The sequence below is a fragment of the Atta colombica genome, unplaced genomic scaffold (assembly GCF_001594045.1).
Source record: "Atta colombica isolate Treedump-2 unplaced genomic scaffold, Acol1.0 scaffold12, whole genome shotgun sequence".
Taxonomy (NCBI): domain Eukaryota; kingdom Metazoa; phylum Arthropoda; class Insecta; order Hymenoptera; family Formicidae; genus Atta; species Atta colombica.
Window position 1 is genome coordinate 6,313,637 of NW_017259206.1, and position 12,682 is coordinate 6,326,318.

General features: G+C 43.2%; 1 protein-coding gene across 1 annotated transcript in view; it reads left to right on the forward strand.

The window, feature by feature from the left end:
• The window catches only part of LOC108694464 (PHD finger protein rhinoceros), a 13,457-nt gene extending 5,450 nt beyond the window's left edge, over positions 1-8,007 (forward strand). Inside the window, exons 9-10 of the mRNA XM_018203993.1 lie at positions 48-171; positions 251-8,007. Coding sequence (XP_018059482.1) covers positions 48-171; positions 251-7,501 — 7,375 coding nt within the window. The 3' untranslated portion in view covers positions 7,502-8,007. The remainder of the gene's footprint in view (positions 1-47; positions 172-250) is intronic.
• Positions 8,008-12,682: the final 4,675 nt, after the last annotated feature.

Below are 12,682 nucleotides of genomic sequence, written 5' to 3' on the forward strand. Positions count from 1 at the left end.
TAGAAAAATAAGTGTAATATTCAATTGTTGTTTTCAATTCATATTAGGCTGCAAGAAATTGAAGCGGAATTTGATAAGCATGTTAGTATAAAGGATATTACTTCCCAACAATTGGATATAGATCCTGATAGCATCATATACATATATAACTATTGGAAATTGAAGAGACGAGTAAGTCGTCGATACAAATTCTTAGATGTGAGAATATTACAGTGGATATGGTTTGTAATTCGTATATATTACCTTTTAGGCTGGTCATAATAAACCATTATTAGCTCCTCGTTGTGGTGAACTGTCGAGTGCAGGAGCTCGCGCTCAAGGTCAAGCGGCCGATGTAGAAAAAATGCGTACGTTTGTTCAATTGCGACAAGATTTGGAACGCGTACGAAACTTGTGTTACATGGTTGGCCGCCGCGAGAAACTCTGTCGCACTTTCCTGAGACTGCGCGAACAAACCTTCCACAAACAGGCAATGGTGATGGCAGGACCGCCACTATCTCCGACGACGGCCGCAGCTATTGTCGAAGCCAATCATGGACCTTCAATATATGATCGTCTCTATTCCCATCCCGATGCCGAAGATCATACTCATGACTTCAACACAATACTCGCCCGAATCAAGGTTGAACCGCCCACACCAACGTCTACCGATGAGAAGAAAATGCAGCCGGACTTCAACGGTGCGTCTAATAAGAAACCTTATTTCAATGGTTCGGTCAGAGGGAAGAGTCTGTACGGTAGCGATTTGTCATCTATGAGTAGTAGCGAAACGGACGCAATAAAAATGGAGAGAAAAACAACCGGTAAATGCACAAACAAATCTAAGACTTTGAAAGTTGAGATCGAATCGAGTTCAGAAGATGATGGGAATGCATTGTCGAAGAACAAAACTCCCGCTAGACGAAAAACAAAGAAGAACGCACCGGACAGGCCACGAGTCAAACTGCGTGATAGTAGCGAAAGTGATAAACTGGACATGGTGAACAGACGTACTCTGCAACATATAGAGCTCGGTAGTTCTGGTAGCGAGAGCGACGAATTGTTACCGTTGAGCACCAACGCCAGTTCTCGCCTCGGTCCATCAGCAGCTTCTGCTATATATTCGGATACCGATTCAGATTCACAAGAGCATCATTCCCATTCGGCCGTACTTATCACAAAAGCTGCGGTGAAGGAATTCTCAGCAGCGGATATATCAAAGAACATGCAGAAAAACTTTACATGTAAAGATGCCACAAGGTCAGATTATCAAGATGAATCTACGAAGAATAAAGAGAACGTGAAAAATTCGAAGAAGAAAGAATATATACCATCCGCTCTGATAGTTCCGCAGCGGCAAGCGGCGAAGAAGGCATCTGAAATCATGCAGCGAACACAGGGTAAGAAAGAGAATACCACGAGCGAACCTGTAGAGTTTGTGAAATCGCCTGGAGAACCTCTGAAACCGACTAAAGAAAAACCATCTGGCAAGAAACAGCGCGACAACAAGACATCAAAAGACACTAAGAATAATGACGTTTATGATTTCGACAAGGAATTCGGCGATGGCTCGGAGATTCTTGCTTACGTACCGCAACGGCAAGCTGCAAAGAAAGCCGCAGAACACATCAAGAGCGGTATGGGCACGAAAACTACTCAATCCGAGCTCGAAACCGCGGATGGAAAACTAAAGAAGGAATTGCCAGATGGTGGTAAGAGGAAAGAGGTCAAAAAGGAGGAATCGCCGAAGAAGGAGGAGCTGCCGACAAGAAAGGAAGAGTCACTATTGAAAGAGAGACGGGGAAAGAAACAGGTGCCTGAAAGCAGCAATAGCGAGAGCAGCAGCAGTGATAGTAGCAGTGGCAGTAGCTCTTCGGAGAGTAGCAGCGATTCCGATGTAGCTAAGAGTCCGATACAGAAAATGTCAAGCATCACTAAGGAGCCAACTTCCTCTTCAACTACTACCAATACTACGTCCTCTGAAAGCGATAACGGTAATCAAGTGAAGAATAAAACTGCGAATAAACGGCAGTCAACGAATAAAATTACAGACGAAGCGGTCGAATCTGAGAAGAGGACTGTCGCAGGACGGAAACTCAAGAAGCTGCCCGATAAGAAGCTTAAAACTTCCGACGGGCGGCATGGACCAGAGTTTCAGCCGCCGCTTACTGAGAGAGAAGAATCAGGTAGAACCGTCATACCTAAGGAGCAGCAACAGGCTCAACAACAACAGCAGCAACAACAACAGCAGCAGCAGCAGCAACAACAACAACAGCAACAGCAGCAGCAGTCCAGTAAAAGAGCCGACCAAAGAGACTCCAAAAGATCCCTGCAAACACAACAGTCAGCTGACCAAAGTGTGCTCGGTGGGTCTCGAAATAATGTTGGGCTACGAAGTGTATCTGGGGCCAAATCTACCAAAAAATCGAGTCAGTCGATTAAGCAGACACAACAGCAACAGTCTACTCTCAGAGGCAAAGAGGACAGCGGCGGAGCAGCGTCCAGAGCGAAATCGGAGACGCGCAAACGAAAATCAAGCGAGGTTACCGCAAAGGAGGACAAGGGTAACAAGGAAACGACATCGCTCAAGAAAGTGGAAAAGAAATTAATGGAAAAGACATCCAAGGAAACCGAGAAAGATAAACATGATACTACTAACATTAAAAATGTCCCAGAACTTGTAGAACCTTCGAAAGCGACTGAGAATACTCCTAAAATAGATGACAAAAAGGTCAAGAAAACAAGTAATAAGAATGCGATCAATACATTGGAAGAGGAGATGAAACAGCGACGAGCGGAACGAGACAGTCCGAAGAAATCATCGAGGGGACTGGACAAGCTACTTGAAAAACGCGAACATCTTGACAAACTTTCAAGGAGTAGAATTGCTATTCAGCAGGAGAAATGTAACGAAGAGAATAAAGATTTAAAAATTGTAGCATCCATCGCTAAGGAAACTATCAAGAACGAGGATATTAAGAATCACATGAGCGAGGAAGTTGCTATGTTAGACATAATGAAATTAGAAAAAGAAGATGTAAAGAAGAATATCGAGATTATTTCAGAGAAACCTACGGACAGGAGAAAGAAGACAGAGCGGAAGCTCGAGAGCGAGACGCAGGCTGCTGTCGAGATGATTACGGTTGAAGAGACCGTTATTAAGGAGTCCAACGATAATGTTTGTTTGAGGTCAATGCCCGATAAAGTCTCTACTACATTAATAGAAAATGTGACTTCTGAGAAAGAGTGTCAGCAGAAAAGAAGAAAGTCCGTAAATCGTTCTATCTTTTCACCGCAACACGGCGGCAAGGATCCCAGCGTGTCGGAGCTGTTCGACTTCGATCAGGACATGTTGACCGATGACATGGTGAACGATGACGCGAATGATTTCAGTATACCACGCGATGAGGAACGAGGAGCAGCACCGCTTTCGTTCTCCTTCAATAATGAACTTTGGTTCAAGGAAGACTCTAAAGAGGATAGTGCGCGGGAAACGCTGCACTTAGTAGAAAAACTGCGCATGGAATTATCGAAGAAGTCGAATTCTAGTCAATTCGAGTTAGAATCCGTTCCGGCGGAAGAGGAGGTTCTGAAAAAGGAGGAACCGCCTCTTCATCCGGTTGAAAAACCAACGGAGGAGCAGCCTCTGCTTCAAGAGAAGGTGGACGTGCAAGAACAACAACCAGTGGGACAGCAATCAGTTGTACAATCAATCGAGATTAAGAGCAACAGCAGTTCGGAACCTGCGCAGATGTCCGAGGATCTGACGTGCAAGAATCATACTATGGAGGATAAGAGAAAGCCTTGTTATTCGAGCAATAGCAATGAGCACTATATGTACGGAAACGAAGAACGTGAGACGGCCAAAGTGACGGTAGTGGAACGTGCAAAACTTGATAGAGCCGAGGCGGACGAGAGATGGGTACCACCAAGCATGGACAACTTCAATCCGAGCGACGTGCAACATCTTAATACGTTAATAGACAACCAGAATCACCGTTACGTTGCTGCCGCCGCAGCTGCCGCCGCTCATCAATTCTCGAACGACATCGGCGCAGTGATGCCGGATCCTGTGGCAAATCCAGATGCAGCGCTGGTTGCGCACCTCCAGCTCAACATGCAGGATCAGTATCTACAGTTGCAGCAGACACATTCAATGGAGCGAGTGCAGCAACATCTCGAGGCACAGCATGCCGCAGCACAGGAGCAATCGCGCGTGCAATCATTGGCGATGATGGATCAACAAATGACAGCAGCCAATGCAGGGATATCAACGCAAATCGTCGACGAGATCACGCCCATGGAGATGGTGAATCGTCACCTAATCGGTCTGCCCAACTCGGAAGACGATCAGGGCAGTGAGATGGACCGCGTGCTGGACAAGGAGGATGTCTCGTCGGACATTAGGCAAGATTATACGCAGAACGATTCGCCTTACAATGAGCTTAATGGTCGACCGGACACGCGATGGGCCGAAAGCCAAGTTTTACCTTCACGACGATCCACGTCGTCATCTATCACATCTGCGTCTTCCGCGGAGGAGCATACGGCTATTCCTCCTTACAAGAACGTACCTCCGATGTCTTATCCGCCAATGGACGCAGCACCTTATCACTATTCGGAGACCGGCTCTTATGGCGCCGGAGCGGTTTCGCTGTTCCCACCGCAATCGTGTGCTGGTCCGTTGCCCTATCCATCACCGTTCCCACCACCGTTTGGCGCTCCTTTCCCGACACCACAGTCTATGCTGCCGCACGTGCCGAAGCCGCTTGAAGAGTCACTCAACATCGGGGCATCGCCATGCACCGCTGCGTTTACCTCGTCGTCGCATAACATGGCTCTCACCGCAGCCATGGTATCGCCAACGAAGGTAACCACGCCACCGCCGGCGCCGCCACCACCACCGGTATCACAACAGCCGCAACCACAACAGCAACAACCATCCACGACGCAGTCACCATCTTCGGAAGCGCTGCCATCGGGACATATGCCGTCTTTGCTGTCACAGCCGGCTAATTCGCCTGCCGTGCCGGCATCCTTCCTCAATACCATCACGGAGACGCAGGCCAGCAGTGAGACTGTCGTGGAGAATATAGCTGAGGTACTTAGCGCAGATAATAAAAGCGCGCCGTCCGGCAAGAAGTCACCGTCAAAACCGACGAGAACATCCGCCAGAGTAACATCCTTGCAGGGCAAATCACCTGGAAAATCACCACGTCAGGAGACTACGAAATCTGTTCCGAATTCTCGTGGTCGCAGCAGGAACTCTAAGGGATCCCAGCATTCGAGTTATCGAAATCGCGGTCGCGGTCGAGGACGGGGACGTGGTAGGAACAACCAGAACCCGTCGATCGCGATGGTGCCGATGTCGAACGCGCTACACAACGACGATTCTATCCAGAACAAGCTAGTCGGCACCGTGTACGATTTTGACTCAGACGAAGATTCGGCGAATGAAACTAACATCGCGGATCTGAGGACAATGCGCGAGCGCAAGAAGTCCACTGATGTGAATGAAAAGAACCGTGCGAGTGAGCCTCTCGGCGGAATGGCGAACGATGGTAGTATACAGTCCCATCTATCTAGTCCAACGCTGCACACCACGAAGAAGTACGCCGACGACAAGAAACTTGCGTCACCGGCGGCACATCACGATCATCAAGCTGCCATAGCTAAGTCCGAGTCGAGCACCCATCAATTCGCTGACACGGTCATGCCGCTATTACCAGGTCCAGTGGATATGCGTACATACAACTCGACCGTAGACCAACCGAGCTCGTCGGTTCACGGTCAGCCGTACGGTAACCATTTGTTAGGCAGCTTCGCCGCGAGCGTAGGTGCGGACTCGAACTTGCCGGAACTTGACGATTTACTGCATGGAGATTGTTCTGTGTTGAAGAAGATCACCGGTAAACAGCAACAACTTGCGAGCGGCGGCTTCGAAGAGCCCGGTGCGAAACCAGGCTTTGGCGATCCCTCGGCGATTGACTCGGCGTCCGCAACCACCTTCGACACGAACAAGGTTTCTCTGACTGATTCACGCAATCAATTGAAAGTGAAAATCAAAGGCCCGTTCCTCGATGCGAACTATACGCCATCGGTACCACCATTGATCCAACAAGCACCGGTGGCACCAGTTGCAACCAGCGCATCTGTCGCATCCGGCACATCAAATCTACGTCGCATGCGAAAGAAGGAGCTGTTGCGTCAATACTGTTCACAGGATATGAACATGGATGATCCTGCGTGCGGTAGCGTCGCCTCCACGCCAACCATTCCAACTATCAATCCGAATCGCACAGTTATTACCATCCCCAAAGCTGTAGCTTCGATGACAAGTATACCAACTCGAGAGGATTACAAGGCAGTCGTTGATGCAAATATGGAGAAGAAACGACGGAAGGAACGCGGTGGCGGCGTTAGTGGCGGCAGCAGCTTCCTCGACGTAGTAGCGGGCGAAGAGGAGAGTAGTTCCGATAGGAAGCGTGGTCTTATGGTTAGCACAGTCAGCGATCGCAGAAGAGGCAGACAAACTAGGCCGACCGCCACCACGGTGACAAACAGTGCCGGCCCTCCAAAGCTGAAGATCAAGATCGGTAATAGTATAATCGGCGGACAAGAGATGGGTAACGCGCAGGATGATCGAAGCAGGATCAGGCCACCGAAGAAACGGCTTAGCAGTATCCCGAGCACACCTAGTATGGAGGAGCTCCGTCGCGAGAGCATGAAGTTCCGCAAGATGATCATGGCAGGATTCGACAATGACGAGAAGACGAAAAACAAACGCGACAAGAACGGCAAGCGGAAGAAGCGACAGTCTAGTAAAAAGGAGGCACGGGTGCAAATTCTGGAGGGCGGTGCCGCGACGCCCAAACTTATCATACGGCTGGGCAAGGCGGCGGGCGCCAACTCTTCAGCTACGAGCGACGCGTCGAACAATGCGTCTGCCGCCGGTAACGAGGATGACAATCAACAACAGGCGTCATCGGATAACAAGGACAACCGAGTTGGTCCACCGCCGCCCGAGCCTGCCAAGGAGGAGACCGGTGTCTACTCGATGGAGGGTGGCATTGACGAGAAGCAGCCGACCGATCCGAACGTAGGCGCCCCAAGGAACATCCGCTCGGCGAAAGTGACGCCGATCCGGTTAAAATTGACTCGCTGTCAGGAGGGCTACGAACTAAAGGATCCTGTGGTAGCGAGTAGCGCGAGTGTGGATGACGGCGGTGGTAGTGGTAATAGTACTAGTGCGACGGTGACATTAATGAACTCGGCGGCGTCGTTGCCGATCGGTGGCGCCGAGCAGGAGATGGCGACGGCGGTGGTGGCAGTGGAACGCTTGCCGGCCCCCGACGTCGCCGTCCCCGTCATCGAAACGAGAGCCGAACAAGAGGAGCAGCAACCGCTGTGCATGGATAAGCAATCTTCCAAAGACGATATTCCATTGCTGCCTCAGTCCGCGAATCACAACTCGCCGGGGTGTCCGCCCGCACCGCTCCCGCAAGGATGCCAAGTTAGGTGATAATTAATGATAATTGTATAATATGGTAATTTAGTGATTCTTTCTTAGACGATTTTCTGCGTGCGCGTGTGTATCATGTATCACGTGGCACGACACCGACACTACCTTGTCGTCCTCGTGTATACGTAAGGATATATTCGCTGAATACACACAGAACACATTTGCGATATTTACACACACGTGCATACAAAATAGAAAGTGTATATTGTTCAATACTGAGATAGAGACTCGGTAGAAATGTTGTAAGAGTGTAATATAAATTATTAATTATTGTAAATGATCTGAGGGTGAAGTGAAATTTCACAAAGTGCCCAAAATTTACCACAAATAGTAAAAAAAGGAAAAACCAACAACATGTGCATTTCGTCGGGTGTATCGACGGTCCACACTAAGGTGTCATCTCGTTGCGTAATCATTGTATAAAACCGTCTCTTATCTATGCGTATCTTTTGTGCATCTACAATTTCGTTCATAATATAGATCGTTTAATTAATCAATAAGTGTTCTCCAGCTAGAGATATAGGTGACACAGTATAATGTTTTATCTTTGTTTAACATCGATAAACAACAAATGTAATTATTCTCTGTATTACTGATATTCATTTCTACCAATATAGATTAATTTCAATCTCTATTTAACTTGCTCTTTATCCTTTTCTAATTCTTAGAATTAGAAAAAGATAAAAAATTAAACCAAGATTAATCTTAATCTACATTCGTAGAATTAGACATGAGTCATCTGTGTTTCTTGGTGGAAAGCATCCAACCTCAATCTAAAACAAAGTATAATGATAACGACCATTGTATATCGATCAATTTTTCTTTACGTTTTTTTTATGTGCATCACACATAAGTTCTCTTCTAAATATCTTTTAAAGATACGGAATCTCTTGTAAAGAGATTCTACGAAGGGTACGCTTAGTATATCAACCACAATCTATCATTTCCATTCATTGCGTAGCTAACTAATGTCTAACTCTATTTATTACTTAAGTCTGTAGAAACAGTCTATGTAGAAACAACTTCAGGCGGAATCCATCTTAATGTTTGTCGACGTGTTACGCTCAAAGATTTCTCTTACGCTCGTCGATGTGACCTCAAAGCAATATGATGATCAGGTGTGAACTTTTGAAGGACATAAACCGGTGCAGTGTATTAGTGCATAATGTCCTGACAAGAAACGAGGCTCATATTCATACGCAACGATCGACACCTTAATGGGGTATCCGCGGCAGCGACGTAAAATTACCTTGTACAAGAAGCATATTTCTCAAATCACCACTTAGGTCGTGATTTTTAAATACTAGTTATTAACGAATTTTAATAAACCACAATACTATATACAATATTTCGAGCGATATATGATCGATGTCGACTTTAATGTGGCAAAAGGAGAGTGTGTACCAGCCGGACGTGAAGCACCAAATGAGAAAAGGGATACGCATTCTTTTTTCTTTTATTTTCAGAACAAATCGTTTTTTCTTTTTTTTATTTTTATTTTTTTTTTTGTATACAAGTATATCCATTCATGTGCTTAAAAAGGAAAGAAGGATCAGAGAAAAAAAAGGACGTGCTCTTTCGTGATTTGACACTTGAAACTTGAATGCATCCTCTCTCACGTGACAATTAAACTTTGCAATATGCTATGACGGTATCGTTTTGCTCCAATCGCTCATTCTTCTACTTTTATTTTTCTTCCTTTCTGTCATTTTGTTTTCGCTTCACGCTGTGCAATCCGCACATACAAGATCGCGAAGTTAGACGCGAAATTTAAAGATATTTTTTTATTATATTTTTTTACACGTTAAATATATATTATATATATATATATACATATATATTACGTACGCGCCTCGCGCGATTTGTTACATAGTTTTTTTTATAAGATCCTACGCGTCATTATTAATCGTCACGATTATCTATTTTATCCCTTTTCACGTTGTAGCTCTGCTGCGTGTATTTATTTATGACGATCAATGTAAGGCGCTATTTATTCACCTGTATTTTTCTTCGAAAACTCCCTAAGAACAGTTTTTAGACGATTTTTTTATCTTTCTATCTTTCTCTTCTATCTATCTCTTCCCTATCTTTTCTTTCTTTGTCTTTATCTTCTGTCTTTTTCCATCTGTCTCTGTCTTTTTCCCTTTCTCTTTTTCCATCTCTCTCTCTCTCTCTCTCTCTCTCTCTCTCTCTCTCTCTCTTTCTTTCTTTTCTCTCGCTAAGTATCATCCTAATTACTATGTACCACACGCTATTATTACTGTTATATGTTTCTTTTCTTTTTGTATTAAGAAATATATCATCTTAATCTCGCCACGAAGATAACAAGAGTTATGTGTATAAAATACTCATGGTTGATGAAGCGGCGTGCCATGTTTTGTATCGATATTTAAAAATGGAGAAGAAAGAATTACGACCGAATTGCAAAAGATGTGAAGAGAGAATTTTTTTTCTTTTTTAACAAACCCGTCACGTGCGTACGTAATTCGATGAATCACACAAGATATACATAAGATAAAGATATTCCGTTAGATTTGTTTCGTACGAGGCCGAAGAGCGACGCATCTCGTCATCATTATCACCATCTTCACTCTTCGGGAAAGAAGATTCCTGCAAGGATTGTCCGTGGTGAATCCTTTTTCTACTTGTCGCTGCATTTTAATAATACCAGAAATCCTGAATAACTGTTAATTCTAAAAAAAAAAAATACTACGTTAAACTACAAATATATGTCTAAACAATAGATTATAAAATATGTTTAAGGATACAAAACATTGTTTGAGATATCAAAAATTGTTTTTATGCGCGTTCTTTTTTTTCAAATAATTTATTACTCGGCTGTAAAATCTGAAAAGTAGTAACATATCGAGTTTTATATTTTAATATATTCTAATGAAAAGAATGTACATGCAAAAGAGAGTTGTAGAGATGTGTCTTTAAAACAAAATTATTTCTTTTAGCTATTTCCTTTGTTATTGTATTTATTTATTTTTTTTGTGTCTTTTTGTTATCGTATCTCAAGTTACTGGTATGTAGAAAATCAAAGAAAGGAATTGGAATGATAAGCAATTAAGTGTGAGATCTGACGAGGAATATTAGTGGCGACTAAGAGTCGATTGCGTGCAATCGGGGGTATGTTAGTAGAATGCGCAATAAGCGAAACGGAGCTTGTTTACATTTTCATCATTTGTGCGCGCCGATGGGAAATCTTACCGATTGCTGATTGATCCTTTGCTAAACGTGCAATTGTTACGACGTCCGTAGGAAGATTCTTCGTCCCAGTCACCGCACATTATCGATTGTGGAGTGAAAAAGAAATCGTGGAGAAAGTCGCGGTAGATGCCGAATTTTTAAATAAACAAAGAAAATGTTTTCACGTTTCGATAAAGATGGCATAAAAAAATGAGGGAGAATGCAGATGTATTTGGATAAAAATTTAGCGTAAGAGCAGGACGAAAATATCTGCGGATAATGAAATTTCTCAAGCGAGCTCAATGTTATTCCATTCAAAGAACGATTCTTCGCTCGACTTTTCACTTCACAATTGTAACGCGACGCGCAGGATAAGAAGAAATTGTACATACTCGTATATCAGATAAGACACAAGAATCTGTAATTGGTATGAAGCTTATATAACGGCTGTGTTACCGTACGGATCTTATCTTCCAGATGTTCTTAGTTTTGCTCTCTTTCTTGGATGCGAGCGTACTAAAAAACAAAAAAGATAAAAAAGATAAATGCATGATCGCGCCAAAAGACTTTTAATATCTCTTCCAATAAGAACTGTTAATTATTTTTAAAGGAAAAACATTGTAGCGCGGCTTATTGATCGACGAACTTTTGGAAACTATCCGAAGATGAAAATAAAGAGAAGCACAACAGAAAAGTTGTCACAAAAATAAAGTTATTTCGCGACATTTATCAGAATTTTCATTTCGACTGCCAGCAATTATCTCAATTTTTTTTATCACATTCTAAAAAATATAAATGTGACGTTAACAAATGTTGATTTAACATTGACTTAGAATTCATCATATTAAATTCACATTATGTTGATATATATCAACATTATTATGTTTATATCAACACGATAAGAATATTATATTTAACATCCATAATATTAAATCTATATTTTTAAAGTGTACTTGAATAAAGATTACGCGGATGTATCAAAAGAAAATTAATCGATTGTAAGAAGCCAGCAATTCAGTAAGCATCGGTTAAAAGTAACATCAATGTTATATAATTTTATACTCACTATTATAATATAACACATATTGTAAGTAACAGTTACATTGTTGAGTAAGAAATTATGTTGATGTTATGTTACTTTTGGGTTGGTGTGTTTATTAGGAAATAAACCATTGTAATCGGACGTATCTTCCATGTACATTGTATAACTTATATGACTTGTATTGATCTAAAAGGATAAAATAGTTTTTTGCCGCGATCTTGCGAGCCCATGAAAAAGGTAAAAGAGAATGTGAGAGAGAGAGAGAGAGAGAGAGAGAGAGAGAGAGAGAGAGAGAGAGAGAGAGAATGAACGAGTATAAGTTGCATATATGTAAGAATGAGAGAGAGAGAGAGAGAGAGAGAGAGAGAGAGAGAGAGAGAGTGCGTGTGTGTGTGTGTGTGTGTGTGTGTGTGCGTGTGTATTGGCGATACCGTTTCGTCCCAATTCTTTATTGTCATAACTCTTTATTTTTTTGTTATACAGCGCAAAAGAAATCAAATCAAATGAAGTATTGTTTAGCGCGTCGGCGATCTTTGCGCGCTCGCCGTCGCCCTGAAATTCTTGTCGATCGCGGAAACGAATCCTTCTCTGCGGTTCCTCCGGCGCGTGTCGCGCACGATCATCGATCGACCGCGAACGAATTATCGATCAACGAGCCGACACGCGCACCGTATCGATTTAAACGTTTCGCGAACGAGAGGATTTTTTCCAGACATACCTTCATACCGTATATATCGCATTGTACATTTTTTCAGTGATAAGCAGAGTTTTAAGAGCCTATATTGTACAGAATTATAAAGAATAAATATTTGGTTAATTTTTAATCGTTTCTTACATGCACATATATATTGAAGTAACAATTATTCTAATAATAAATAACGATGAATTTAATATTATATATATATATAAATACGCGAGTATATATATATATAAATATATAAATATAT